Genomic DNA, 27734 nt, shown 5'->3' with positions numbered 1-27734 from the left:
CTGCACTCAGCCAGTGAAGATGTTTGAGCTGGAGGACCGGAAGGTGAAATTACTGGTTTCAAAATATAAAAGAAAATGGCCCAAGTCTAAAAGCGTAATTAGGGAATTCCCCAGTGGTCCAGTGGTTAGGACTCAGTGCTTTCAATGCCAAGGGCCCAGGTTCAATCCCTGGTCAGGGAACTAAGATCCCACAAGCCACGTGGCATGGCCAAAAAAAAAAAAAAAAAAAAGACAAGCATAATTAATTATTTCCATAAGACATGATGTGTCAACCAGTCAAGTGGGTCTTAATTTAACTTTAACAAAATTACATTTAACTGTTAATTGAGGGATGAATGAACAAACAAATGTGGCTTATCCATTCGATGACACAATATTCAGCTATAAAAAGGAATGAAATACTGACACACACTACAGCACGACTGAACCTTGAAAGCATGGTCTCACAGAAAGAAGCCAGACACGACAGGCCACATACTGAATGATTCCATTTCTATGAAATGACCCAAAGAGGTAAATCCATGGAGACAGAAAGCAGAGCAGTGGTGACCAGGTACTGGGGTGACAGGAATGAGGAATGACTGCTTATGGGGGGGTGGGATTATCTCTTGTGGTGATGAAAATGTTCTAAAATTGGTTCTGCTGTTGGTTGCACAAGTCTGTGAAGATACTAAAAACCATTGAATTGTGTACTTTAAATAGGAGAATTGTGTGATATATTATCTCAGTAAAGTGGTTTATAAGAAAGCACACTTATTGTGGGAAGCAGGTGCATAAGAGGAGGGGCTGGTCCACGAGGCCTGCAGGGGCTGAAGGAGGTGGTGGCTGAGGAACTTGGCTGTCTGGAGCCTAAACACCAAAGGGTGCAGGTAGATGTGGGTCCTGGGATCACGTGTGAGAGGACCCCTGGCCTCCCAGAGGACTTGCGCCCCTTCTCTGCTGGTGGTCCTAATGTATGCAGGAGGGAGGCCTTGGGCCTGAAGGATTGAAACACCCCTCAGCTGCTGAGAGCCGTTTCCGAGGCTGGGCTGGCCCTTCTCTTTGCTTCGCCCACCATGAGTGCTGGGAAAGACAAGCCCAAAATCAGACCTCAGAACTCGACAGTGGTGATGGTTGCACAGTGTTGTGAATGTAGTCAGTGCCACCAAATTGCCACTTTAAAATGGTTAAAATGGTAAATTTTATGTTATATCTATGAGACCACACACACAAAAAGGCAAACCATGCTCTGTTGCCTTCTGCCCTGAGAGCTTCATTTCCAAGGCTTGAAGAGGCAAACCTTTTTGTTGCCCCCTAGACTGAAAAGGGATTTTTCCCCCTCACTGGTCAGAAGCTCCCTCCCTCCCTCCTCGTGCTAAGAACTCTATTGGAGGCTTCTGAATGGCTGGGTCTTTGCCCTGGAAGCCACCTCCTCCCCTTCCCATCCCCAACTCCTGTGCTGGGAGTGTGAATTGAAGCTGAGCCCTCCGCTTTGGGAAAGAAGCTTCCTTTCTGGGCTGCTCTGAGCCGCTCTGGAGAGGGAGACTGGCCGTGTGGGGCTCCCTCGGGCCAGCGGCAGTGCCAGCGCCCATGGGTCTCCTTGGTCTGGTCCTGCTCTGGGTGCTGACGGCAGCGACTTCAGGGAGTAAGTAAAGCTGCTGCAACCCTATTCCTTCCGGGGTGGAAGAGCGGCAGCCCAGATGCACTTGGGACAGCGTTTTTATAGCCAAATGTATGTTTACCTGGCTTTCTGCTGCCTCCCTTGGTTTTGCCTTTCATGGGGAAAAGGAGGGAGAGAGTACAGGTGGATCCCTCATCTCTCACTCCCAACATCCTCTGGAAACTGAGACCAGATCTGAAATCCTGAGTGAGGAAAAGCTGACTTCCAGACTCCCTGAGCCTGGGTGCAGGGATGCTTAGCTGTCTGCAGGGATACTAATACTCCGATGCAGGGTAACAATGTGGAATGAACTTTATTTTTATTTATTTATTTTTTAAATGTTCCATTTTCTTCCCCTTTAACTTATCTTTTTTTTTTTTTTAATTTAATTAATTAATTAATTTATTTTTGGCTGTGTTGGGTCTTCGTTTCTGTGCAAGGGCTTTCTCTAGTTGCGGCGAGCGGGGGCCACTCTTCATTGCGCTGCGCAGGCCTCTCACTATCGCGGCCTCTCTTGTTACGGAGCACGGGCTCCAGACGCGCAGGCTCAGTAGCTGTGGCGCACGGGCCTAGCTGCTCCGCAGCATGTGAGATCTTCCCAGACCAGGGCTTGAACCCGTGTCCCCTGCATTGGCAGGCAGATTCTCAACCACTGTGCCACCAGGGAAGCCCCTGGAATGAACTTTAATTTGTTGTCTATTTACTGCAGGAAGGTACAGGACAGTGCTATCCATTAAAAATACAGTGCAAGCCAATATGTAATTTTAAATTTTCAAGCAGCCATATTTAAAACGTGTAAAAAAAAACCAAGGGAAATTAATTTAATAGTTATTGTACTTAACCCAATATATCTAAAATATCATTAGAAAATGTAATTGATATAAAAAGTATTAACAAGATATATTTCCTGTTCCTTGAAACCCAGTGTGTACTTTATACTTAGAACATATTTCAATTTGGATGCCAAACTTTCATTGCAAATACTTGATCTTTTCTTAGATTTCTTAAAATTTCAAGTTGGAAAAGTACTTTTGTATACTAAGTTGTTGCAAACATACTTAAAAGTTTTCCAATAACTGACTTGAGCACAGTTTTTAATTTAAATTTAATTAAAGGTTTCTTCATAACACCAGCCACATTTCACATGCGGCTGGTGGCTACTGTCCCAGACGGTGCAGGTCCCATCACAGCTGTTTTACTCACTGTATTTTCACCTATTTGCCTCTCACACAGCTGGTGTTTAGTGAATCTTGTGCTGGCTGGATACATAAATGAACAGGGATCCCAACTGACATCTGAGAAAGCTGAAATGAGACTTGATTTCATTTCTGGGCTGTAGAGATGACATCAATTTCAATCCATTTCAGATCTCTCCCTAGAAGTGATGGAAAGATTTATTACCTCCCAGCACTCACTGTTTTCCCCTCCTTGGTTGATTTATTTAGTAGGATCATCGAATGGTCTTTGTTTTTCTGGAACCTTTTTTAAACTTTAGATATGTCTTTTTAAGTGCTTGAGAAATGGAAGGGAAACAGACTTGGTTCAAGCAGAATGCTCTCAGAACACACTTTACTCCTGGGAGCTCGTGGTGGACCTGGGCTTGTAGGCATCACTACCCTCGGCATAGCAGGGCGGAGAAGCAGATGTAGAGGTTATCGGCAGAGCAAAGAAGCCAGAATGCTGGGTCTGTGCACAACTGGGAGTTTAAAGATTATGCACACACATGTTCAATCTGGCACCCAGGGTCCAAGTGATCAGAGTTGAAAGAGAGTTGAAAGGGAGACTGATTGACTTAAATGTCTTTGAAATGTGATTTTATCCATTGATATTCTACTTTAATGCAAAGAGCATTTTGTTGGATGAGCCAAAACATTCAGGGGTAAAAAAAAAAAACCCTGCCAAATACCCTAACATGTTCTATTATTTCAAAGGGTTTTAATGGAATGGTATAAAATGCACTTTCCCCCCATTCTGGGAAAGCGTATTTTTCTTAAGGGATTAAACAGGCTGGGGTGTGTAATGATTACCAGTTGAGGCACAGTGGGGTGGTTTTGAGGATAGAAATGGTATTATTGGAAAGTCATTGTATGAAAAGGCCTGCAGATGGACCCCTGGCTAAGGCTGCTCTGGAAGGGTATGGATGATGCCCAGGAAATGCCCAGGCGTGTGGTTGGAAGGAAGGACAAATGAGGAGTGACAGTAGGTGGAAATGGGGAGGCTTTCAGGTGAGGTTGGGACGGGTAGATGGAGAGATGCTGACCCTTCCCAGGCAGGTGGTCTGAGCAGCCCCTGCAGGGTGTCCTCAGCAACCTGAGGAGGTCCCTGGCCGTTCTGTTCATACTCTGGTTGTTCTGCAGCTTAGATGGTGGCTAAATGAGGTATTACGAGATCTGCTGGGGAGCCAAACTAGATAACCATCCTTTACTGCTGTAGCCTCTCGGTCTTGCCTTTGTTGGTTCACCTGTTCCTTTATTCACTCACTCACTTATTCCTTCATGATAATGTAGTGGTTAAGGCTGTGGACTCAGGGTGCCTGGGTTCAAACCCTGGCTCCCCTCCTAACTGTGTGCTCTCAGTCTCTGTGCCTCAGTGTCTTTATCTGTAAAATGGGAATAATAATTGCCCTTACCTCAGGGGATTCTCAGGAGATTGAAGGCGTTTAATGTATAAATTGCTTGGAACAGTGCTTGGCACACGGTAACTGCTGTGCAAGTGTTAGTTGTATTCATTCATTTAATCATTCCCGTCTGTCCTGGGGATCAGGAGCTGGGGGATACAATTTTGACAAAGGTGACCAAAATAATGAAATCATTAAAGTTTCACAAGCCTTATGAAGAGAATAGGATGCTAAGATAGACTACCAGGTCTGTATCAGAGATAGACACTGACAGGTGAGGACAGGGAGAGATGTTTTATTGATTGATTGATTGACTGATTTGGCTGTGCTGTGTCTTAGTTGCGGCATGTGGGATCTTTAGTTGTGGCATACAGGATTCAGTTCCCTGACCAGGGATTGAACCCGGGCCCCCTGCATTGGGAGCTCAGGTCTTAGCCACTGGACCACCAGGAGAGTCACCAGGGAGAGATGTTTATGCTGAGGCCTGAAGGAGCCTAGGATGTGAGAGCAGGTGGAAGAGTGTTGAGGCCAGAGGGAACAGCATGTGCAAAGACCTTGAGATGGAGAAGGACCAGCATGGCAGGAGGTCAGGAGTGGGGGTGAGATGTGGCCAGAGGGGGGCAGACAGAGGCCAGCTCTCATGGGAAGGATTTTATTATGAGTGCATATGGGTTGGGGTGGGGTGGGGGGAGACTTAGGGGCTGTTAAGCAGGGAGTGATGTGATTGGATTTAGACTTTTAAAACATGACTAACTGTGGGGGATGAACCGTGGACATGGGTGATAATTAGGAGGCTGTCGCAGTTGTCTAGGTGAGAGAAGATGTGGCTTTGCCCAGAGTGATGGTGATGGAGATGGAGAGACAGAAGGATGGAGGGAGGGAGGGAGGAATGAATAGAGGCGGGGATGGATGGGTAGATGGAGGGAGGGAGGGAGACCTGATGGAATTGGCAGCACTTGCTGACACATGGGACTTGGGGTGATGATAAGGGAAAAGCGGGGAAGCACACACGACTCCCAGGTACCAGCTCCAGCAATGGGGTGACGGTGGTGCCAGTGCCCAAGATGGGGAAGAGCAGGGTGGGGATGGGGCAGGGAGTCACTCCCAGCCCCATGAGAGAGAGGAGAGCTGGAATTATCTCTTTTTGTCCCCTTGGCCCCCGGACCCTTAAATGTCCTCTTTCAAGAGCAGGTCAGCAGCCCATGGGGGGGGGGTGCTGTCACATGCCTCCTCCTGGCCTTGCCCTGGTTCCATCTGACTTGTGATTTCAGAAATTCCAGACTCGCTGGTGGAGCAGGCGGCCTCCTGCATGACTTCATGCTCAGGTGAGCAAGTCTCTCCGGAGACCTTATCACACTTCTGGTGACCCTGAACCTGAGACAGGGCGGGGGAGGCGAAGCTGACCACTGCCAGGTGTGATTAGGGACAACCCCAGAGGGCCTTGGCCACCTTCCCAGGGAGCCCATTTGGGAGGAGCAAGACCCGTTCTGCAAAGGCCACCAAGTCCCCAGCATTTAGAGAAGCAAATAGCACCCTCAGGTTACAATGGCCTTAAGCCATCCCAGCCCTGAGACCCCTGGGCTATTTCCTCATACCTTGTGGTCTCCAGGTGGAGTAAAAGACTTTAGCCAAGTGATTCTATTTGCATCTTGGGGTGGAGTAGATTAGAGAAACTTGGGGCAAATTGTTTGGAAAGAAGCATTTTGGGAATGTGAGATGTGGTTATATTTGAGCACAAAGAAATTAACATGAATGTGTTAATTCAATTCCAGGCTCAGGAAAAGGGTGAGGTATCATAATTAATAATTTAATAGTATTTTGCAATTGGTCCGCTGGTCTAAATAGAAGGTTCAAGAATCATAGACTCTGATAAACCATAATGGAAAAGAATATATAAAAATATCTATATGTGTATAACCGAGTCACTTTGCTGTACAGCAGAGATTGGCACATTGTAAATCAACTAGACTTCAATTAAAAAAATAAATAAAAAAGAAAGAAAGAAAGAAAGAATCACAGACTCGGCTCCCTAGATCTGATCTTCCCCAGAGTACCTACTTCACCTCCCCACTACCTCCAATACCTCCAGACTGGCCAGCCCTACAGCTCTGTTTTCTGTAAAGATCAGGATAATCTCTCCAACCCACCTCCTGCCCCCACTGATATCCACCAAGGCAGTAGGTGAGGAATCAGACTGCCAAGGTTTGGATCTCAGCTGTGCAACCTTGGGTAAGTTAGTTAACCTCTCTGAGCCTTGGTTTCCAACTCTGTAAAATGGAGAAAATAAGAGTGCCCACCTCAAAGTTGTTATGAGGCTTCCATAAGTTAATATAAAATAGATCAGTGGTCCTCAACAAGGATGATTGTATCTCCCAGGGACATTTTGCAAATTCTGGAGACATTTTTGCTTGTCACAACTGGGGTGTGCTACTGGCATCTAGTGGGTGGAGGCTGGAGATACTGCTAAACATCCTACAGTGCACAACAGAATTATACGGCCCAAAATATTAATACTGCCGAGGCTGGAAAACTCTGATGTGTATAAAGCTCTTAGAAGAGGGCCTAGAACACTGGGTAACATTTATTAAGCACTTATTGTTATTATCTTTATTTTCTCCTTCACTCTCTTGGGGTCTGCAGCCACCCAGCCTTCCCCTGATCTGGGAGCAGGCAGCTCATAGACCAAAGGAGAGAGGGAGGTGGCAGTAAGGATGGCTAAGTAGTCCAGGTGGAGTTGAGTCTCAAAAGGTTTTGGATTGTCAAGGTGACACTGCGTCCTCTGCCCTCCAGGTTCAGCTGATCCCCACCTCCCCCTGGGCACCAGATACACCTATCATTTTTCCACCAACACCAGCACCAGCCTGCAGGGGGCCCAGGAGGAGGGGAGTGGCCTTGGTCTCCAAGGCTTGGTCACCCTTGATGTGCTTGGCCCCTGCCAGATGGCTTTACGGGTGAGTATCTTTGGGTAACCAGGAGGTCACGTTGACGTGGGGGAGGGCCAAGGGGAAGCCACAGCCCCTGAAATTTCCCATTTGTCTGATAAATGGAGAGGAGCTTTCTGAGGAATCTCAAATTCAGCGAGTGAGGGCTCTAGAGTAACATGGGAACAGGGTGCCGTTTTGGTTGTAGGAGGTACCATGGTAGGTCCAGTGGGGGGAGGAGTGGGGGTTAAAGAAGGAGTGAAGGGTATTTCTTGGAGTAAGTAGAGCCACAGGATGGGGACAAGCTGTGTCCTTGGGAGGACTGAGGGTCACAACTGGGGAAGCTGCAAGTCCCAGGGGTGAGCAAAGTCAAAGCAAATTAAGGTCTTGTAGACAAAGGAGCAGACTAGGGTAGACACCGAAGACCTGGTTGGGGCCTCCAGGGCTGCCCTGGGTTCCTTTGTACAGGCACACCTCGGAGATATTACAGGTTCGGTTCCAGGCTGCTGAAATGAAGCAAATATTGAAATAAAGCAAGTTACACAAATTTTTTGGCTTCCCAGTGCATATCAAAGTTATGTTCACACTATACTGTAGTCTGTTAAGTATGCAATAGCGTGATGTCTAAAGAAAGAACATGCCTTAAATAAAAAGTATTTTATTGCTAAAAAATGCTAATTATCATCTGAGCCTTCAGTGAGTTGTACTATCTAATAGTAACATTAAAGATCACTTACACAGCTCATGCTAACAAATAAAATAATAATGAAAAAGTTTGAAATATTTTAAAAATTACTAAAATGTGACACAGTGACAAAATGAGCAAATGTTCTTGGAAAAATTGTGTTGATAGATTTGCTTGATGCAACCTTCAGTTTGTACAATAAAAAACGCAATATCTGGGAAGCACGATAAAACGAGGTATGCCTGTACTGGGCAGTGGTGGTGTTAGTACTGGCTTCAGTCAAGGTGGAATTATGAGCTAGATTCTCTTGGTGGTTGTAGGTTTCTTTTTCATCAAGATTTTCCTGAAGCTCCTCCATGTTCTTGCAAGTGGAAATGCCTGCCCATGCTTCTCTGTCCCCTTTCTGATGACTCTCATGTGTTTCCTGGACAAACCCTCCCACCCTGCCTAAGTGGTCTCTTAGTTTTCACTAAAGTCTTATGTCCTATTTGGGACGGGTTTTTGAACTGGCTGGAGCACTTGCTGACAAGAGTTTCTCAAAACTGCTTTGGGGGATTCCCTGGCTGTCCAGTGGTTAGGACTTGGCGCTTTCATTGCCAGGGCTGGTTGGGGAACTAAGATCCTGCAAGCCAGGCGGCGCGCGGCAAACAAACAAAAAACAAAACCCAAACTCTTTTGTTATGTTTCATGTAGACCTCCGGATGGAGTCTTTTATGGGGTGGCTCTGAGCTGCCTCTGAATTCTTAAACTGTCCAAAATGTTAGTCCTGGTCAGAGCTGCCACTTTACTAGTCTTTGCTGTCCTTTAATGTCTATCAAAACACTAGTAGTTGTTTTTTCTGCAGGGCTAGTTTTCACAAGGCAAATTGTGTACTGCGGTTTTATTTGCTTGTTTGCTTTGTTTTTAGCATTAAAAAAATTGATAACGTCAAATGTTGGCAAGGGTAGAAAGAATTGGCTCATTTCAAAGATTTGTGGCACAGGGACTTCCCTGGCGGTCCAGTGGTTAGGACTCCGCGCTTCCACTGCAGGGAGCGCGGGTCCAATCCCTGGTCGGGGTATTAAGATCCCACAAGCCACGTGGCGCAGCCAAAACAAAAAACAAAAAAAAAAACTATTTGTGGCATAAATGGAAAATTTACAGCCACTCAGGAGGCAATCAATTAAATATATTTTTGAGGGAAACGGGTGAAAATAAGTATTGAGAACAATGAATTTCACTGATTAAACACTCCTCTGTAGCCACCCCCAGATCAAGAAACCCCCATAACTGCCCTCATTCTCTCTTCCAGTCACTTCTGCCAAAGGCTCTCCTGAGTTCTAGCACGAGTTCTAGCACCATAGATTAGTTTTGCCTGTCTTTGAACTTCTCTTTAAATATTTATTTATTTATTTAGGCTGCGGCCGGGTCTTAATTGCGGCATGCGGGCTTCTTAGTTGCGGCATGTGAACTCTTAGTTGCAGCATGCAGACTTCTTAGTTGTGGCACGTGTGATCCAGTTCCCCGACCAGGGATCGAACCCGGGCCCCCTGCATTGGGAGCTCAGAGTCCTACTCACTGGACCACCAGGCAAGTCCCTGAATTTCTCTTTAATGGAATCATACAGGATGTTCTCTTTTGTGCCTGGCTTCTTTTTATTTTGATTAAAAAAAATTTTTTTTTTATTGTGGTAAAATGTACATAACATAAAATTTACCATTTTAACCATTTCAAGTGTACAATTCAGTAGCAATAAGTACATTCCTAATGTTGTGTAACCATCACCACTCTCCATATCCAGAACATTTCATCATCCTAAACAGAAGCGCTGTACCCCTTAAACACTAACTCCCCTTTTCTCCTTCTCACAGCCCCTGGTAACCTCTATTCTACTTTCTGTCCCTATGAATTTGCCGATTCCAAGTGTCTCATGTAAGTGCAGTCACTTATAAACAACTCATGATCAACCTGTGACCTTTTGTGTCTGGCTTCTTTCACCTTTTATAAGGTCTTTAAGGTTCATCCACATTGTAGCATGTAGCAGAACTTCATTACCCCCCCTTTTTTTTTTAATATGATACTTTCCAGCTTTGTTTCTTTTTTAATATTTATTTATTATTTTGGCTGCGCCGGGTGTTTGTTGTGGCATGCGGGCTTCTTCATTGTGGCATGTGAACTCTTAGTTGCAGCACGCATGTGGGATCCAGTTCCCTGACCAGGGCCCCCTGCATTGGGAGTGTGGAGTCTTACCCACTGGACCACCAGGGAAGTCCCCCCCACCTTTATTTTTTAAATATGTTGGTGTTGTAATGTATTTTAATTCAATGTGTATATTTTTATTTTTATTTAAAAAAATTTTTTGGCCACGCCACACGGCATGTAGGATCTTAGTTCCCCGACCAGGGATCGAACCTGTGCCCCGGCATTGGGAGCGTGGAGTCTTAACCGCTGGACTGCCAGGGAAGTCCCCAGAACTTCATTCCCTTTTAAAAAATTAGTTTTTATTTTTTTATTGTAAAAACGCTATAAAGTTTACCTTTTTTGTTTTCATATTTATTTATTTATGTATTTATGTATTTATCTGGTTGTGTTGGGTCTTAGATGTGGCAGGCAAGCTCCTTAGTTGTGGCTCACAGGCTCCTTATTTGCAGCTCTCCGACTTCTTAGTTGCAGCACATGGGATCCTTAGTTGTGGCAGGTGAGCTCCTTAGTTGCGGCTTGAGGGCTCCTTAGCTGTGACTTGCTGTCTCCTTAGTTGCGGCACGTGGGCTCCTTAGTTGCGGCATGCGAACTCTTAGTAGCGGCATGCATGTGGGATCTAGTTCCTGGATCAGGGATCGAACCCGGGCCCCCTGCATTGGGAGCGCGGAGTCTTAACCACTGCACCACCAGGGAAATCCCAGTTTAACCTTTTAAAGTGTGCAGTTCAGTAGGTTTTTAAAAAAAATCTCTCTCCTGTCTCTACTTAACTTTTAAAACATATGCTTTAAAAATACAGTTATCATGGATAGCTTTCAAGCAAGTGGTCAGACATAAGTGGTATTGGTAATGTGGCCGAGGGGTTCATCGTCCAGGACCACATCTCAATGTCAAGTGGAACTGTATTTCACCCTAAGATTTCAAGCCTGGGTTACTGGGGAGGTGACAGACCCTCTGTCGGGGGAGGGGAGCTGGTGTTGAGGAGACAGGGGAATTAGGTTTTAGACAAGATGAATGAGGACTAGTTACTTTGAAAAAGTGAAATCACGGGGCAGTGAAACCATGTGATACTATAACGGTGGATACATGTCATCATACATTTGTCCAAACCCATAGAATATACGACACCAAGGAACCCATATGTATACTACGGACTCTGGGTGATAATGATGTGTCAGTGTAAGTTCATCAGTTGCGACAAATGTCCCACGCTGGTGGGGATGTTGATAATGGGGAGGCTGTGCATATATGGGGGCAGGGAGTATACGGGAAATCTCTGTACCTTCCCCGCAATATTGCTATGAACCTAAAACTGCTCTAAAAATACTCTAATTTAAAAAAAAATGAAACCAGTCAGGTTAGGGATGCAGGCTTTAGGGGTGATTTTATTCATCTTTAGAGAGCCCGTCTTTTGCAATAAGTACACACACACACACTCACCCCCCCAAACACACACGCGCAGCCATGGTGGTATTGGGACATCCAAGTCTTTTATTCAAGATGACAAAGCTTTTTTTTTGGTTTGCTTTGCAATCCTAAGTTAGTTTTGTTTATACCGTGGAGCCATATGAATCTCTCACTCAAACTTCCAGGGCCTTTTGGGGCAAAACGAGAAGCTAATGAGAACTTTCTGTACATTGAGTGGGGAGCAGAGGTGCCTGGCTCTTTAAATTATTTATCCCTAGAGGTATTCAGCATCTACCACCCCGACACTAGACTCTTCCGCTCGAGGGGTGGATCTCTCTGCCTGACGCCCCACATGGATCATGCTGGGTCCCAGAACTGCTTTAGGTGGTGCGGGTGCTGGTGCGGTCCTGGAATTCCCCAGGAGAGGTCACCAGCTCTCCGTGCTTTCCGCTTCAGCTCCAACACTTCCAGGTGACATCCATCCTGGGGTCCAAGGTGGAAGTTCTGAAGGAGTCAGAGAGTTTGAGGTAAGACGCTGGGCCTCGCTCCCGGTGGGGCTGGATATGTGAGCCCTGCTCCCTCTTCCAACGGCCGCCGGGCACTGGGTGCACCAAATTATATTGGAAGAACCCGATTCGGGTGACCCCGCTGCAGCAGAAAGAGGCTGTCTCGGACTGAAGTTCAAAGAGGGTTCCACCTTTGTTTTGACCGTGTAAACACCCAGACCAGACCATTGCTGAGGACCACTGGGAGCTGTCGTGATGTGGGAGCCTTGAATGACTCCACATGGCCTCAGGCGGCCTTCCCTTATCTGGTGGAAGGAACTCGCCCCATATTTTCCTGGCTGTCACGCCCAGCATGTCCAGATTTTGTGTCTGCCCAGCACCCTCTGGCCTTCATCCTTAAGAACATTCTGGAAGACACTGGGCACCCATTGAGGTCTGCCCTTCTCCTTCCCCACCCCTGCTAAGATGGGGGTTTTCCTGGAGGCCTATAGCTTCTCCCTTCCCAAGCCAAGCTCCCCTCTGTGACTCAGCCAAGCCTGGAACTCTCCCTCGGCTGTGTTTCCCAGGGCTCCTGACAGCGGCTTCAGTGGCCTCAAAGCTCAGTCCAGCCACCAGCTTGAGGACAAGCCCATCTCCACAGATTCCTCTTCCTTTTTTATTGCAAATTCATTTGTTAAAAAAATAAAGCCTTTGTGTGGGCAAAGGGGGATGGGGGGTGCTGCTGAGGGGGCAGATGGAGCCCTCCTGAAAAGCTCAGGGTGGCCTTCTCCGAGGGGACAGCCTGGGCTATTGTCCCTGGGCGTCTCATCAGACATGCGAGTGGGCAGGGCTGTCAGCTCCTGAGAGACCAGACTGACACTAGCTATTCTGGAAGGGGCGGGCGCCATTAGCATTTCTCTAGCTTGAGGCCTGAGGCCCTGGGGGCTGCCTCCAGTGGGGGTAGGCTTGGGGGCCCCAGACTCCACTGGGAGCTGGAGAGGTGGCGATGATCTCCCCCGGGAGGTTCAATAGGGCCACTTTTATCCCTCAAGATTCTGCTTGCTGGCTAGCTGGTGGGGTTTGGGGTTTTAGCAGTTTCCCCTTTATCGTGCGGCACCTCTCTCTCCCACCTCCATCCACCATCCACAAAGGTGGGCACTCCCCCAGGCCTCACCCCCGACCTGCCCCATCCCCTCCCTCACCAGGCCATACCAGACACAGGCTCCTTGTGGTCAGGCGAGGGGTGGGGGGAAGACAGCATTGGGCTGAACTCTGGTCCCAGCTCCTCGCAGACTGGCTGTGTGATCCCCTCCAGTAGCTCCCTCCACCCCATTTCCTCCTCTATACAGTACTGGAGTCTCAGACACTTCCAGCTCAGGGTTCCTGAGACCTGTGACTCTGGAGCCATCCTGCCTGGGTTAGAATCCCAGCTGTGGCCCTTACCACTCTGAGCCTTAAGCTTCCTCATATACAGCGTGAGTGGGGGATGCTTGCTCCCTGGTGCGCTGGGAAAACGAGACGCTTTGCAATGCAGGATGCCCTTGGACGCTCAGCTTTCTATTTATTCAAGCTGGGTTGACACAGGTACGTTTCGTCCAAGTGGCGGCAAGGTTGGGAGCAGCTTGGAGCAAAGAGTGGGCTGCCTCCTGTGTAGTTTGAGAAGTAGCTGGAGAGCTGAGCTGAGGAGGGAAGTGAGGCCATTTGGGGGGATATGGGGGTACCTGGGCGCTTCCCATGGGACTGACCTATGGCGGGGGGCGGGCAGGAAGGTCAGGGATGTTCTGGCCCTGACGCGGAAGAGGTGGCCTGGGGCCTTGGAGGGGTCCCCCTGACGCCCGGCCCCCGCGCAGTGCCGCTCTGGGCCGCGTGCCGCTGCGCTTCGTCCTGCACGCAGGGCGCGTGGCACGCCTGTGTCCTGGCCACCCCGAGCCGCGCTGGGCGCTGAACGTGAAGCGCGCTGTGCTGAGCCTCCTGCAGGGTCGCCCGGGCACCCGCAGCCCCCAGACCGTCGAGGAGGTGAGGTTGGAGCCTGGAGGGGGTGGGTGGTCGAGTGAGGGGGGAGCAGGGGGCTGACCGGGCCCCGCTCGCCCAGGTGGACATCCTGGGCAGGTGTCCCACCACGTACCAGCAACGCGGAACCAGGCTGCACAAGACCAAGGACCTGGCGCGATGCTCCCTGCGCAGGGTGCGCGCCTCCCTGCGCTCCCAGGCCCTGCCCGCCGCGGAGGTGAGTGCTGTGCCCGCGACCCTCCCATCCTCCCTGCCGTGCCGCCTTCTTTCCCCTCCTCCCTCCTTATCCCCCCTCCCTTTTCTCTGCTCCCCTCCCCCCTCCATCTCTCAGCTCCTCTGCCCACCACCCTGCCCCCCTCCCGCTGCTTCTGTCCTTTCCCTTCCCCCACTTCTTCTCTCATCCTCCTCTCCCTCCACCCCTCACCCTGCCCCCTCTTCCCCTCCCCTCCTCTTCCCCTCTCCTCCTCTGGGGTCTGTAGCTCCCTGCAGGTGAAAGTGTTGTGTAAATAGTAAGCAACTGTGTAAGGATAAGGGATGATCACTGCTAACACGATTATACAAGCCTCAGCATCTAGAGGCTGATGCAGGACTGCAGACTCTGGTGGTGTTACTCATTTTCCAGCTGAGGCTTTATCGTTCCTCTCCTTGGGGTTGCTGCTTACTGCACGTTCTTGCTTTTCTTGGCCTTCCACCTCTCTCTATGGGGAGGGGGGTCCTGAAGCTCCAAGGTAGCCCCCAGTGGGCTCCCCCCAGCCTTGGCCCTTGCTGCCGGTTTCAGGGACCCCAGAGGGGGGGGTTCCCTCACTGCCAAGGCCTGGCCTGAGCCTCCGCCTCTTCCCCCCACGGTCCAGGAGGCCTTCCGCCTGACCTGCGTCCAGAGTTTCCAGGCCGGCGTGCTGGGGGAGGCGTCCTGCATGGAGCTGGACACCGTGGGGCCCCTCTCCGGGGAGGCGAGCGCTGTGCAGATGCGGACCCTTTCCTCGCTCACCCTGCTGTATGAGATGCCCCGGGACCCGGCTGTCGCAGGTGAATGAGGGTGGGCACAGGGACCCTTAGGTGAGCTTCACAGCCTCCTCTGGCCAGAGGGGCTCAAGCGAGCCTAGGCTTCATCCCTCTGTCCCTGTCTGGTCACCCTTGAACTGTTTCTGAAAGTGGCCATCGTCAGGAGAGTGAGCCTCTCTTTCTAGAAGTTTCTCTGGAAGTTTCTCTCGGCTCACGTGGCCCAGGCTTGATCTTGACCTCCTCCCTGGGTGGTCCTCAGTGGAGGTGGAATCTTCTGGTTCCCAGCTTTTGTGGGAGAATCCAACTTACATCTGATGACCCTTCAACCTGACCATTTTGTGGGCAAACTGACTCAGGTTTCCTGATTTTCTGGAAAGTTCCTGCCAACATGTAGCATCCCCTGGAGCTTGGGTCCCTTCTATGATTTCGCACAGAAAGAAACAAGCAAGGCATGCATCTGAGGAAAAGAGTTGTTTGTTTTTGTTCTTGTTTTCCATGATGGAAAAATGGCTCTTTCCCTGAATAATGAAATAAGGGTAGTTAGTTCTTATTGCTGACAGTTTGGAAGGATTTACTGTGGGCCAGTATCTGTGCTGAGTGCTTTATGTGGATTATTTAATTTAATTCTCATCATGACCCCATTAGGAAGTTACTGTTATTATTAGTTGTATTTTTCATTTAAGGAAAATGTTTCCAAGAGGTAAAATGACTTGTTTGAAGTCACAGAGCTAATGAGAGACAGAGCTGCGACTTGGACCCCCGGGGTCTTTTCTATAGCCCTGGTGGGTTGAATCATGTTTGCCTCGGAGGACAGACTCCCTGCCTGCACCACCCTGGGGAGAACCCAGCAGGTGGGGACTGAAGCCCTGGGTCTTCCCAGCATTCCCTCTGGCTCCGCGGAGCCCAGGCTGAGATCCCAGGCTGACCTGCCCCCTGAGCCCTCCCTCAGGCACAGACACTGGCAGTGCCTGGGACATCTAGTGTCAGGACCTGGTGGTTCCCCGTTGAGTGGAATGAGCTTTTCGTACACATATTTTTTAAACAGCTGTAGTTGAGATGTAATTCACATACTGTGCAACTCATCCATTTAAAGTGAACAATTCAGGAAATTCCCTGGCGGTCCAGTGGTTACAACCTGGTGCTTTCGCTGCTGGGGTCCTGGCTTTGATCCCTGGTTGGGGAACTAAGATCCCCCTAGCCGCGTGGCATGGCCAGAAAAAGAAAAAAAAGTAAAGGGAACAATTCAATGGCTTCTAGTAGAGTCAGAGTTGTGCATCCGTCATCACAATCAACTTTACTATGTTTTCATCACCCCAAAAGAAACCTTGCACCCATTTGCTGTCACCTCCTGTTCCCCCAGCTCCTGGCAACCACGAATCTACTCTCTACATTAGTCCATTCTGGACATTTCATGTAAATAGAGTCATATAGTATGTGACTTTTTTTTTTTCTTTTTTTGGCCTCACTGTGTGGTATGCAGGATCTTAGTTCCCCGACCAGGGATCAAACCTGTGGCCCCTGCAGTGGAAGCGCCAAGTCTTAACCATTGGACCGCCAGGGAAGTTCCCAGTATGGGGCCTTTTATGACTGGCTTCTTTCACTTCCCATAATGTTTTCAAGGTTCATGCATGTTGTAGCATGTGTCACAACTTGATTTATTTTTCTTGCTGAATAATCTTCCATTGTATGGATGAAGTTTTTATGTTTTCTCTGTCAATCCCAAGAGGGCTTTGGAGTCAGCTTATTTGGCCATACCTTACTGATGGGTACATAGGCTGTTTCCCGTCTTTTGCTGTTAGCAGTAACACTGCCATGATTTTCCTTATGCATGTTCCCCTCACCTGTTGCCAGAAACATGCTGAAGGAAGCATTGGCAGGGTGAGGGGGTCCTTCTACTCACTCTGGCATTTCCCCCACACGGTCATCCCTGGCCAGCACTTCCCATCTCAGATCCAGACGATGGAGACTTAACCCCAAGCAGCCTGTTGTACGAATGGGAGGAGACACCGTCCCAGGCTACGGTGGCCATGGTGGCTGCATCAGTGAGGAAGCTGTGCCTGGCTCAGACCACAAGCTTCGAGGTAAGTGGCTTCTCCAGCCACAGGCCAGAGTCCGCCTGGGGCCTGGTTCCCTGGGACACCTTCCTCTTCCTACCAGATCCTTTACGGTCTACTTGCTCAGATGTTCAGTATCAGGACTGCTGTGTACTGTTGGGCAGGTTGTGCACTGCACAACTATGCCTGGTTGTGAAAGCAAAGAAGGGGAAGAAATCTAGCTGGTGTGTGCAAGCCTTGGCTTAGTGCAGGTTGGATATGAGCTTAGAGGAGGCCTTTTTCTCCTCTGTCTGTCTTTGGGCAAATGGTCCTTTTGGGCTCATGGACTAACCTTCTGGACCTGGCCTGTCCTAGAGATCTCTCAGGAAGTCTCCAGCCATACCCAAGCCTCAGCATTGAGGAGTTTCCACCAAGTCAAAAACACATGGCCCAGGCCTTCCCTGGAATTCCCAGCTGTTTAAAGTCAAGGGGTGGACATGACGTCGAGGTCTCATAGCTCAGAGAGGTTCAGAGGTCTCTGAGACATCTGGCTGGTTCCCTCCTTTGTGACTGATGACAGTGTTTCTGAGAGTACCAAGGCCATGCTGTGATGATGTGCCTTCTCCCTGCCTGTTTTGTCCTGAGACAGAGCCCTCCACCCGCCTGTAAGAGGAGAGCCCTGAAGAAGGCTTAACGCCCTCCCTGGGGAAAGAAAATGATGCGTCTGGGCTCCATGTGGAGACTGCCTTCCCACATTGTCCTCCTGATAGGACCTTCCACATCACAGGAACAGTGTTCCCATTGGCAGGGCCCTGGTTTGCCCAGCCTGTGAACTCTTTGGTTTGTTCAGCAAGATGAGGGGCTGACTCTGTGCCCTTATGATGAATGAGACAGAAATAGTCCCGCTTTCCCAGAGCCTAAAATCCAGTGTGGGGGAGATGGATGGTAACCAGAGCAGATGTACAAGGGTTTTAGCTGTTGATGAGCAGTGAGAGAGCAGAGCGGGGACGTGGCTGAGTGACCGCCTTAGGCCAGGGGTCTAGCAGGATACATTGCAGTTGAGGCCTGGGCTGGTCCCTTGAGAATCCAGGGGAGCAGTGCTCCAAAAAGAGGGTTTGGCCAGGGCCAAAGTCCTGAGTCTGAACCTCGTGGGCGTGTCTGGGGAGCAGGCAGCTCAGCCTGGCTGGAGCTCGACGGTGAGGACCAGTGGGGTCAGCTCCTGCAGGGCCTCGTGGTCAGGATGCCTTCCAGAACATTCTAGGCACATAGCAATCTTTGTTGTAACATCCCTGCCGTCCACAGCTCAGGGCTGGATGTCACCAGTGACATTCTGGAGACTTTCACTGCGTCCACTATTTCTGCCCATCTCAGTGTTGCTGATGACTTCAGCGTGAGAACCCTAGCCTTCCCTGGAAGGCATTAAAGATGCTGGGATTTTTCTGATTCAAGTCCCAGGGCCTGTGTGCCGAGGAGAGAAGCATGGGGTGTTTTTACTTTGACCCCACAACAGCCTGGGAGGGTTCAAAACATACTTGCTTGTTGATTTGGGATGCCGCAAATTTATAAATGCCTGTTTCACTGGCTGCTTTCATAGGACTGAGGACTTGGGGGCTGTCATGTGCCCAGCTGGACAGAAATAGGTCGTTCCAGGTGTGGACAGGGCTGGGTGCGGCGCCACTTCTAGGCATGGTGCCAGGTGTGCCAGGCACACCCCCTGCCCTCTGGAAGCTCGGCTTTCTGGGCAGCACTTGGGTAGGGGGCCTGTCAGATATATGGATGCCCAGACCCCAACCTTTGACGTTCTGACCTGGCAGGTCTGGGCTGGGAACCAGGCATCTGGGTGCAAAGCTTTGTGTTTCTTGGTGTTGCTCACGTGAAGTCAGCAGAGAAGGATGTTGTGAGGCCAGTGCCCGTCCAGCCACAGCCTCAGATCCAGGAGTGCCTTTACTGCCGGAAATGTCTCCATCCGGAATTCTCAGCACCAGAGGCCCTCACGGATGCCTCTGGCTGCGTGAGGCGAATCATTTAGTTCAGAAGAGAACAGGGCTGGGGGCATCCAGACTGGGGTTAGTCCCCGCTCGTTCCCTGGGGGGCTGGGCTGAGATGGCTCAGACCCTTGTGTCCTGCTCAGATGCAGGAAGCAGAGCCAGGTCCCACTGCGCCTGGGGCCATGGGCCCCAGGGGGCTGGGGAGACAAGTAGAGCAGGGAAGAGGGGTGAAGGGGGCAGGTGGGGGAGGCATGGGATGCAGTTTTAAATGATGGATGCCCGGGAAGGCCTCACTGGGGAGGTGATGTTGAGTAAGGACCAGAAGGAGGTGAGGAGTGAGTGGGGTGGATAGGGGTTTGGGGGGAGACTGCCAGGGGGGGGGGCCCAGCATGTGCTCCAGGGCAGGAGCTGCACGGTGAGCGAGTTTCAGCACCAGTTTGAGTGGCAAGGAGGCCTTGTGACTGGAGCAGAGTGGGAGGGTGAGAGGGGACAGGGTCGCCCCCTTAGCGGAGCACACAGATTACTTTTTTTTTTTTTTTTTGCCTCACCATGCAGTATGCGGGATCTTAGTTCCCTGACCAGGGACTGAACCCACTCCCCCTGCAGTGGAAGCACAGGGTCTTAACTACTGGACCGCCAGGGAATTCCACAGAGTGCTTTTACTCAGGGTAAATGAGGAGCCTTGCAGGGTGTTGTGATCTGATGTACATTTCAATGCTCACATTCCAGCTGAGGGTGGAGAATAGACCGAGGGCCAGTGGGATGCCGGGAGACAGGTTAAGAGGTTGTTACAGTAACACAGGTAGGAGATGAAGGAGGCTTGGTCTGGGGTGATAGTGGGGGGTTGGGGAGAAGAATCAGATTCAGATATACGTGGAAAAAAATATATCTAAGAATATATTGAATATGTATAAAATATATTGAATATGTCATCAATAACTGTAGACTAGTATATATGCACATACTGAATGCATATTGAACACTCACACATGTACACACACATTATACATTTTGCGTGTGTATAGCAGAGACACGTGTGCAGCTGGCTGTTTACTGTTTCAGGGACCGGGAGGGAGCCAAGGCCCATGCTCATTGCTCTCTGGAATCCTTGATCTAGTGGGCCTCGCGGGAGTCAGAGAGCAGCCCCAAGGAGAGGGCCCTCAGCCCTGCGAGGTGGGGTCCGAGCCCACCAGCTAGTGGGTGACAGAGCCGGCTGTTAGTCCAGGCAGCCCGGCCCACAGCGGGGATTCTCACCCGGGCACTCCTGAGCCCTCGGGCCGCCTTGTGCACTATCGGATGTGCAGCAGCATTCCTGACCGTTACCCACTAGATGCCAGCATCACCCGCGTCCCAGTCATGATGACCCAAAGTGTCTCCAGAGGTTGCCAGCGTGCCCTGGGGAGCACGGTCACCCCCACTGAGAACCGCTGCTCTACATCCTGTGTTCTAACCTGCCTCCTGCCGTCTGGCCCCCTGACTGGGCATTTCCCCTGGCAGAGGTGGCTCGGGGCCGGGTGTGCTGTGGGCCTGTGTCTCCCCTCCTGGAGACTGGCACTGCCGGCCCCAGAGGGTGCAGGGCGGCTGTCCTGTATTTACAGTGCTAACAAGGAAACAAATTGTTCCCACTACGGAGGTCCCCTGGGCTGGGGGTGAATTACCCAAGGACCTTGTTCCTGAAAATGGCTTTTCAGGGATGCCTTGGTGCACATCAAGCAGTGCCTTGGCCTCCCCAGGAGGGCTGAGGGCCCGCCGGTTACCGGGGGGACCGACCCCGTGGGCTTCAGCTGGGAATGCCTTTGCCCCTCCCTATTGCTAGTGGGCAGGAGACAAGATTGGTTTTTCAGTCTGGAAACAAAACCAGGACTCATTACTCAATAGAGAGCAAATTTCCCAGCCTGACCCTCCGCAGAGAGGCCCCCGAGTTTCCACGTGGGGGGGCAGCGGGCTGGGATGGCCAAGAGCCTGATGGAGTGAAGGAGAGGATGGGGAGAGAAGCAAGGTGGGTCGGGCCCCAGCCCCTCCCAGGGCTGCCAGGGAGGACACCTGGGGAGGGCACAGCTCCTGACCACCATCTGGGTTGCTCGTAATAGGACACCCAAGTCACAGATATTGATTCAGCACCGACTGTGTACAACGAAGTGTGGATGGTGGTGTGCGAGGCTGGCTTGTACCGATTTGCCAGAACCAATGGTTAGATTCCAGAAATCCTGCAGCCTGGTTGTTAAACGGACATTACTAAAGACTAAGTTATACCGACTTACAGTGAAAATGAATCATATTCGAAACAAAGGTAATGAATACTCAAAGTCATCACTACCTAGTTATTCTACTACATTTTTATCTTGGCGCTGGAGGTTATTTGCATCTACCGCAGGGTGGAACTATGACGCAGTGTTGTACTTCTGTACAGTGATTCCCACGTCTGCGTTCAGTGGTGGCACACGGGCCGCCGGCGATGGGCTGCAGTGTTCACACCTCAGAAACTGGCAAACAGGGCTGGCTTTTTTTTTTTTCCCATGGCCTTGAGTGTGGGACCCTGGTTAAGAGTGTGGGTTCAAGTCTCGCTCTGCCACTTAGTAGCTCTGTGTCCGCTGGCACCTGACTTCAGTGCTCTCTGTTAAGTGAGGATAATGACGGCCCCTCACAGGGTCAAGGTCAAATGGAATGGCGCCTGTAAAGTGCCTAGAACAGCACCTGGCACACAGCTGAGGCTCCAAACAAAGTAACCGTTGTTGTTGTCGTCATCGTTTGCATAGATGTTGTTAGTGGCGATGGTGGGGACGGGCTTCTCACCCAGGAGGCAGGAATGACATCCTCCTTCCCCCACCCGCAAGCCTTCCAGGACGAGCGGCTGCAGCCCCCTCCTGCCGCGTCTGGCTCTGGAGAGCTGGTCCTGAAGCCAACGCTTGCAGCCTGAGGCCTCCCGGAGCAGGAGGCATGCTCCGGAGCGGATGCCCGGCCAGGCCCGGCGGCTGCACACGTGCTGGAGGTCTTAGAAGCACATGTGTTCCGAGTCTAGGGAATCACACATGATGCCCGGGCAAGGCAGCCACCAGCTGGAGGGAAATGCACCCGAGCCTTTCCGGAAGGTGGCAGGGTTCCTGGGGTAGCTGCCCCAAACTAGACCGACGCCAGTCAGGGCCACTCTAAAGGCGGTGGTCGGCCCCAGCAGGGGGCTGCTTGTGTGTCCTGCATGAGGAAGTAAAGGCAGCACCAAGGGTCCCCACCGGCTCCACCAGCAGAAGGCACAGGACGGGGGTGCTGCCCAGACCCCGGGGGCAGATGTGCTGGTGAGCGGGGAGGGGAGGGTGGGCTAAGCTGGCCTATGAGAGGCCTGTTTCGCGTTTGCGTCTTGCTGAGGTCAAGCTCTGTGCGTGGGGACTCAGTCCCAGCTGCTCAGAGCAGAGGAGGCCTGAGGTGAGGCAAACCCGTGCCAGCAATAGTGGACCCCTGGCTGGGTGGGGTGAGGGCTCATTCTTGGCCTTGGCCAAGCGCAGCAGGAAGCCAGGACCTCGGCACTCTTTCTGTGGCTTTGGGTTCGGGCCGAGGCAACTCTGAGAATCTGAGACTGAAGAGGCACCGGGGAGGGAAGGCAGGATGTGGGGTCGGCATCCCAAACCAAGCATCTCCTGAAACCCGAGAGGTGCGGGCTCTGAATAGAGTCCTTTATTTCCTTGAGTTTTTGGAGACTTGGTGACTGTGCTGGTCAGACCTGCAGACAAGGGGCAAAAACTGCAAACCCCTGTTGATTAGCCATCACTGCTCATAACTCTGAAAAACGCTCACATATTTTTTTCATTAAAAATATCAGAAAAGATGGCTATCTCACTAACTTTGTGAAATATGCTGACTCATTATAATAACTAGATTATAATCGTAGTGAACGTGTATTGAGCTTTTATTAGAGCATAAAGCCCACAAATGCAGATGCCATGTCTCTTTTTCACCCGCACATCCCTGGCCCCTAAAGCATGCCTGGCATGTAGTAGGTGCCCAATAAATGCTTGTTAAATTAAAGAAAAAAAAATGGGCCAGCCTGTGTGCCAGGAGCTGGGATTCAGTGGAAGGAAGCCCAGACGAGCAGCCTCTTCTCTTTGGGTCTGTGACACCGTAGGCAGGAGATACTAGTGTTCCCAGCCATGTCTGGAGGCAAGGAGATGGATGGAGGTGACCTTTGCGGTTGGGGCCTCTCACACTTTCCCCTCTGATTTCCAGGCCGCAGAGCTCTTCCTGACGCTGGTGTCTGAGCTCCGGGGCCTCTCTGCGGATGAGCTCATGGAACTCTGGGAACATTCTTTTTTCAAATGCCGAGACAACTGGTAAGGGCCTCTCCCCGAGTCGGGGGCTGGGCCAGAGGCTGCCTGGGGGTCCTGGTGGGCTGGGTAGTCTTGATGCGGTCCTAGGTCCCCATTGAGAGATGGATGGCGACATTTCAGCTCATCCCTGTGATACTGACTTGTCGTCCTTCAGTCTGGGGACGTCTGCCAAGAAGGCGATTAAGAGGGGAGCTTGGAGGGTTCCCACGGGGGCTTGGAGGCTACAGGGCCTGGCCGGATAAAGACAGGCATTGTTTCCTCCCCACACAGGGACCCTCTTGCTGAGAGCTGGAATTAGCATTCCAATGCGCCTTGGGTACCCTTCTCCTGGGAGTGGAGGGGTGCTGGGCAGGGCTGGGGTCCCAGCCTCAGAACCTGCTGATGTGAGGCCAGCAAGGGGTGTAGAGAGACCCCCAAGTGTGGAGGGGACACTCTGAGGACCTAACTCCAGCGGCTGAGGGCTGTGCAGGGGAAAGCTTGCAGCTCCTTCCCCGAGTCCAGCCATTCACTGTGCCCCTGAGATCTGGATTTCAGGCTTGTGAGCTTTTCAAAGGCTCTCAAAAAGATTTTGAGACCCGAAAAAATTTTATCGACTTGGAACTATCGACTTGGACCATCCCCAAATCAACATTACCAAATGTCTAATTGAATGACCACCAAACTCAGTAGCTAATAATGCACAGATACCTTCCAAGCGTTTTATCTCTATTCACTCTTTTAATCCTCACAGTGACCCCATGAGGTAGGTGGTTTTATTATTCCTATGTTACAGCTGTGGAAGGAAACCAAGGCACAGAGCAGTTAGGAAACTTGCCCAAGGTTACACAGCAGAGTCGGGATTTTTGACCCAGGTGGTCTGTGCTGCTCCATCGAATTCTTATGGGCTTAAAGATAAATGATATTTGACTTGGGCACCTTTTAATTATCTTTGGTGTAGGAAGGGGCCCCTGAGTCTTCCTGTGGAGTTGCCTGTTCCCCTCGTGACTCACCCTACTTGTCACTCGGTATTTTCCCACAAGCCCCTGTGTCTCACTTGTCTACCTAGATGTCGGGAATCAGGGAGAGGGGAGACCCTCCCCACCTCTAGAAGTTTCCAAGAGGACTGACACTCTTGAGAGATTTTTCTTGCCCTCACCTCCTCCTCCATTTCTGCCCAGAGGCTGGTTTTCCAAGGCCCAAATCTATAAGGAAAAGAGAGGAAACACAAGGGCAAGAGATGGGGAGGACAGGTGGGACATTCCTCAGATGAAGTGGCCTGTGTTCCTGAGGGCTCACGCTCATCTTGGGGCTGGTCTGGTCATCAGCATTCCCATTTTATAGATGAGCAAATTAAGGCCAGAGACTATTTATGGGCAGATGGTGTGTGTGGAGCGGGGCAGTGGGGGTGCCTGGTCCTTTGTGGCCATGGATGCCACTCATCAGGGTTGATGGGGTGGGGTTCCCAATCTACCCCACCCTCCCTCCATGTGCCCTGCTGCCTCGTGTGACCCCAGCTCTGGGAACCTCCCGTTTCTACTGTGACCTATGCACCCACCCACCTTCAGTCATCATTTTCCTTTCTAGACCCATCATTGTGCAAAGGTTGGAAACCTTTCCGGAACTTCTCAACCTTTCCGTAATCTTAAAAAAAAAAAAAAAAAAAAAAGGGAAAAGATCCTGATGTTGGGCTGAGAACATTAGAGGTTTAATGGGAGGCAACCTGCTAATTGTTGATTCCTGTTCTATGCAAGGGGTTCTCACCCTACGTGGTGACCATGGTTGGTTTCTGGAGAGCAGTGGGCAGGGACTCATGTCGCCCCAAACCGCTGTGTCTTCAGTGTGGGCAGAACTGCAAGGGTTTAGACTGGGCTGCTGGTGTCTCTGTGGCCCTAAGAGCACAGGCCCTGGCCAGGCTGCCTGGCTCCCAGGCCCGGCTCGGCCCCTTCCCAGGGGTGTGAGCGTGGACAGGTCCGTGCTGTACCTCTCCGAGCCTCTGATCGCTCCCGGATGACCTGAGGCTTCACAAGAGATGTCGTGGAAGGCTCCTGGGGTGTGTGGGTCACCATCGTGATGTTCCCTGGGTCTCTCTCCATCTCAGGCAACCGCTGGTGGATGCCCTGCCCTCCTGTGGCACCAAGCCCTGCGTGAGCCTCATGGCGGAGCTCATTGTGTCCGGGGAGTTGGAGGCAGATGAGACAGAGGCGTGGCTCTGGTCGTTGGCCTTTGTCCCGCAGCCCACAGATGCCATGGTCCACGCGCTGCTGGTGAGCCTCTGCATACCACCCTGCCCCGTGTCATCCCTCCCCTGCTCCACTGCTGATTGGATGCAGTGGGGAGGGGTGGGGGACCTGCTGTCCTCCAGGCTTTGTGCCAGTGCCTCGTGGGACCAGTGGAGGCAGGTCAGAGAAATCTGGGTTTGAGTCTCAGCAGTGTCCCTCCCAGCTGTGTGATCCTAGGCAAGTGACTTGACCTCTCTGAGCTGTTTTTCAATCTGTAGATGGGGATGGAGCAGTACTTCCCTCTTGGGCTCATGGTGAGAAATGAGATGCCGAATGTGAGGCAGTTCTCCTGATGTCTGGCACAGAGTCCAAGAGCTTTAAATTAGAGCTGCTATTATTCTTGTAATCAAGCATATTTAATGAATTTTGAGATTAAGAAAGCATGTGAAACTAGGCCAATGATTTCTGACAACACAAGGAGGTCTTATTTAACCCCCACGATGCCTCTATGAAGTAGGTGCTTTTATTACTCCCATTTTACAGATGAGGAAACTGAGGCCCAAGGAGGCTGGGTAGCTGGGTGATGCAGCTGCTGTGCCTTTCCCTTGGACCATGGGGGGTGTCCTCACTCAGCTGGTGGTGGGGTCAGTTGTCAGTCCTCACCCTGCTGTCCCAGACTGGTAGTGGGCCAGGATTCAGAGGTCACCAGTGGGGAGTGGAAGGGGTGATGGGCCAGCCAGGGTCCCTGGACCCCTGTGCTGGCTGATGAGGGGGTCTCCAGCAGGATCTTTCGGTCCCTCATGCTGGAGGGGCTCTGGCCACTCTCCAGGTGGAGTGTAGGGAGCATTCACCCCTGGCCTGACCCCTGACCCACAACTCCAGAGTTTGCAGTGGGGCTGTTCCAGGCTGTGTAGTTGGCTTCATTCATTAGGGAATCGGGCACTGACTTGGAGCCAGGCGAGGGCCGGGCCCCAAGGGGCATCGCCCATAGCTCATGGCCTAGCAGGTGACACTCTGGCCACAGGGACATCAACGCCATCCAGGGCCTGCAGGGGCTCAGCCAGTGCTGGGCAGGGTCGGGCTCCCTATTCCTTCTTTGTTTGTTCGGCATGAATGCAGTGGCCAAAAGCACAGACTCTGGTGCTTGATCCCCCTGCTTCAGAACCCAACCCTGTCCCTACCAGCACGACCTCGGGCAAGATGCTTCACTGTTCTGTGCCTCGGGTGCCCATCTGTGCGGTGGGGGTAACTCGTAGGGTGATGGTGCAGACTAAGTTGTTATGACGTGGGCTAAGTGTATGTACGCACTGGTGTCGCTGCTGTGACCACTTACCAGGGACACGCCGTGAGCAGAGCAGGCGGGTCCCTTGGCTCTCTCGGAGCCCAGGATCTTCTCTCACCTGCGTCTCGTAGGTTCTCATCCTGCTAGACCAGAGCTTGCACCTCTCTGGACTGTATTTGCTTGTTCTCTCATCCTGTCACAAGGACGCACATGTGCCGTGCTGGGCATGTGCTGGGGATGCAGGCTTGCTTTGTGCAGCCTGAACGGGGAGGATGGGAGGGAGAGGGGAGTAAGAAAAAGAGGGAGGGGGAGGAGGAGGAGGAGGAGGGAGGGGGAGGGAGGAAGGCAAGAGATTATTTTAATACACTTTTTATTTTAGGATAATTTTAGATTTACAGAAAAGTTGCAAAGATAGTATAGAGAGTTCCTGTACACCCCTCCCCACTTCCCCCATTATTAACATCGTACATCACCAGAAAGTGTTTGCCACAACTAAGAAACTGACCTTGCTACCTTACTGTTAACCAACTCCAGCTGTTCAGATCCTACTGCTTTTTCCACTAATGTCGTCTGTCTGTTCCAGGGTCCCGCCCAGGGTCCCACGTTGCAGTTGGGGGGGGTGTTTTTACATTTTAAACTATACATTCAGGAGACTGCACTGCTCTTAAGTATCTAGTTTGATGTTTTCACATCCGTGTTCACCTGTGTAACCACCCCTGGACAAGATATAGGACATTTCCAGCTCCCGGTCGGTGACCCCAAAGGCCATGGTGATTCTGACTTTTCTGACCATCACTAGGTTTTGCTTGCTTTTGACATTCACACCTGTGGGCTTGTGTGCATCTGGAGCTTGGCTTCTTTCTCCCACGTTCTCTGTGAGATTCTGTCCATGCCGCGTGTGCACGCACACGTGCGTGTCGGGACTTTGCTCTGTTCTGTTGCTGGGCTGTATTAATGGTGTCTTTTGATGAGC

General features: G+C 51.1%; 1 protein-coding gene across 1 annotated transcript in view; it reads left to right on the top strand.

The window, feature by feature from the left end:
• The first annotated feature begins 1055 nt into the window (after nucleotides 1-1055).
• Nucleotides 1056-27734, top strand: part of LOC118881644 — a 155835-nt gene continuing 129156 nt past the window's right edge. Inside the window, exons 1-11 of the mRNA XM_036826771.1 lie at nucleotides 1056-1134; nucleotides 1553-1624; nucleotides 5528-5581; nucleotides 7047-7207; nucleotides 11904-11974; nucleotides 13783-13948; nucleotides 14025-14168; nucleotides 14797-14968; nucleotides 16895-17025; nucleotides 23181-23284; nucleotides 25359-25524. Of these exons, the coding sequence (XP_036682666.1) occupies nucleotides 1056-1134; nucleotides 1553-1624; nucleotides 5528-5581; nucleotides 7047-7207; nucleotides 11904-11974; nucleotides 13783-13948; nucleotides 14025-14168; nucleotides 14797-14968; nucleotides 16895-17025; nucleotides 23181-23284; nucleotides 25359-25524 (1320 nt within the window). The remainder of the gene's footprint in view (nucleotides 1135-1552; nucleotides 1625-5527; nucleotides 5582-7046; nucleotides 7208-11903; nucleotides 11975-13782; nucleotides 13949-14024; nucleotides 14169-14796; nucleotides 14969-16894; nucleotides 17026-23180; nucleotides 23285-25358; nucleotides 25525-27734) is intronic.

This window comes from Balaenoptera musculus, chromosome 15 (genome assembly GCF_009873245.2).
Source record: "Balaenoptera musculus isolate JJ_BM4_2016_0621 chromosome 15, mBalMus1.pri.v3, whole genome shotgun sequence".
NCBI lineage: Eukaryota > Metazoa > Chordata > Mammalia > Artiodactyla > Balaenopteridae > Balaenoptera > Balaenoptera musculus.
The sequence above is the reverse complement of the archived record's forward strand: the minus strand, read 5'-3'. Positions and strand labels throughout refer to the sequence as shown.